Raw genomic sequence first — 2312 nt, 5'->3', positions numbered from 1 at the left:
TATAACAATATAAATCACTGTGACTTATAATATAAATTTTTACAAGCTTACAATTAAACTTTCCCAATAGAATCTAGGTTGAGATAGCCTCGCACAAGATTGGTGTTGGTGATAACATTCCATTATGGGTATATCAGTCTCCATCTAATAAACCTACTAACCTGGCAGACACCAGGAAAAAAAAACATACTGAAATCTAGGTATGGCGGATCTACTCTAGTTTCCCGCTTGATGAGTGTTGAGCTCGAAGATGGTATTGAGACTGGGTTTCCATTCAGAAGCAAACCCTGACCCAGAGTCATAGCCAGGCTGGCCCATATCCAAATTCGGTGGTTCTTCTGTAACAAAATTTTCTGCAAACTCGATGTTATTTGACTTAATAAATGAAGCCAAATCTTTCTTCCTCATACGTAACTTCACTCGCAGCAGACGACCTCCATCTATGGATGAAGCCGAAATAAGCTGTGGGTGGGAATGAATCTGTTTCGATTCTTCGAGTCCAGAACCTGCAGACGAAAGAGGAATGAGATAATAGGGCTGGTGCCCTGGTTGAAGCTCTGAGTTATGATCCAGAGGACGAGTGAGAACATTAGTTCCCAAGCGTTTCACATTTCCTGCGTCGAAAATCCCATGGTGGGGATACTCTTCAAGAATCTCTTTAACGTAAACAGGGCGCTCGAATCTCACAACTTTCCCATCTACTGTAATCAATTTTATCGATCTGTCTTCACGAGAAGATCTCGATGGTAGTTTCTTCACCATACTGCACAAGCCATTGCCCATGACAAATACTCTGCTTTGCCTAGATAGAATGTCTGGCCTTCCAACACTGGGCGTAGGAATTGGATATAGGGCTGTTATGGGTAATTATTGATTATTTCTAAGTGGTTGGAAATGAATAGGTATTCAATTTCCGACGACTACGTGTGCGGACTAGCTGAAGGTTCCATACATGTTTTTATCACGACGACCATGACACTTCCCAAATTCCACGGCCACAGTAAATGTTTTAATGTGACTTCAGGAAAGTAGATGTGATATAAATGAGCCACCAATGTCAATATCGAAAGTCTTAATATAAACTCCATACGAATGAAAAAAACTCTGCCGTCTTATACACGGCACTTCAAAAGTCTTCTCCGAGTCTGCCGTGTAAGAAGACAAAAACAAATATATTTACCGAGAAGATTCCGAAGAAAATGAAGGGAACGAGGCGAACAAAGGAGTTTAAGGATTTTCATCTGGGAAATCACAGTCTCATTTCTCGGACAAAGCACTCGCAGGGTTCTCTGAACCATTATCAAGAAGCAGTAGTTGAAAAAGACAAATCCTCAAAGAATTGAGTCTAACTGTTATCTCTCGTTGACTGTTATCTTTTTTGTTTGTTTGTTTTAAAACTGTTATCTCTCGTTGATTATATTTTTTGGTTTGTTTTAAAGGAAATTTGGCAGAGGTTTGAAAAGGTAAGGTTGAGTGATGTAATTTAAAATTTAAATAATTTATGAGTATTTCAAAAAGTTAAATATATTTATATTTAAATATATAAAAATAGTGTAATAAAAAAAAATTAAATTTTTTTTTTGAAAATAATCTAAATTTTGGCAAGATTATGAAAAAATTTAGAGAAATTTTTGAAAATCTGGGTTACAACTCTTAAATTTTAAGATTTTAGATGCCTCACTTCATGGTATTGAATCTATTTCCACCATAAAAAACAAGTCAAACACTAAAACATTATGATTTTATAAAAAATAATTTACCCTATTCCAACATATATTTATCATCCATACGAATTTATAACTGTCAATAAACAAAACCATTAAAAATCACCATCAATAAATCATATTTATAATTAGAAAATTAAAAAACATATTTATAAATAAAATAAAAAAACATATTTATAATTATCAAAGAATTATGGGATTATGTTTCATTGATTATATAAATATGTTTTTATAACTTTGAAACTATTAATATATAAGTGATATAATCCATGTTGAAATAGTTCACTAGGTTATTTTAATTATTGTTACAATAATTATTATTGTTATATTTTGTTGTCATAGATTTTAGTGTTTTATTAATTATTAAAATTTATTATTTATTATAAATATTTTTATTTATATATATATTTTATTATTATTAAAATTGAATGGAGTTAAGAGGGAAAATTGTAGCCCACGGGGCTTTGGATTGACGGTGAATGGGTGTGCTGTTAAGGCACTCCTTGCCATAGGTGTGTTGTTAAGGCACTCCTTGCTATAAGTCATCGGTGTTCAAATACGTAGGTTAGTCTTAACAAGCAAAAAAAA

At 33.0% G+C, this 2312-nt stretch overlaps 1 protein-coding gene across 1 annotated transcript; it reads right to left on the bottom strand.

The window, feature by feature from the left end:
* Positions 1–216: 216 nt before the first annotated feature.
* Positions 217–783, bottom strand: LOC149152133 (uncharacterized). The gene has a single exon (XM_089443385.1). It carries the CDS (start codon positions 781–783, stop codon positions 217–219), a length of 567 nt encoding a protein of 188 aa, XP_089299511.1.
* Positions 784–2312: the final 1529 nt, after the last annotated feature.

The sequence above is a fragment of the Pinus tabuliformis genome, chromosome 9 (assembly GCF_031772625.1).
Source record: "Pinus tabuliformis cultivar Carrire ecotype Pingquan chromosome 9, CPIR1, whole genome shotgun sequence".
NCBI lineage: Eukaryota > Viridiplantae > Streptophyta > Pinopsida > Pinales > Pinaceae > Pinus > Pinus tabuliformis.
The sequence above is the reverse complement of the archived record's forward strand: the minus strand, read 5'-3'. Positions and strand labels throughout refer to the sequence as shown.

Bases quoted from the DNA above. Each gene is read 5' to 3' on its own strand.
- LOC149152133 (XM_089443385.1), bottom strand. From the start codon at position 783: ATGGGCAATGGCTTGTGCAGTATGGTGAAGAAACTACCATCGAGATCT.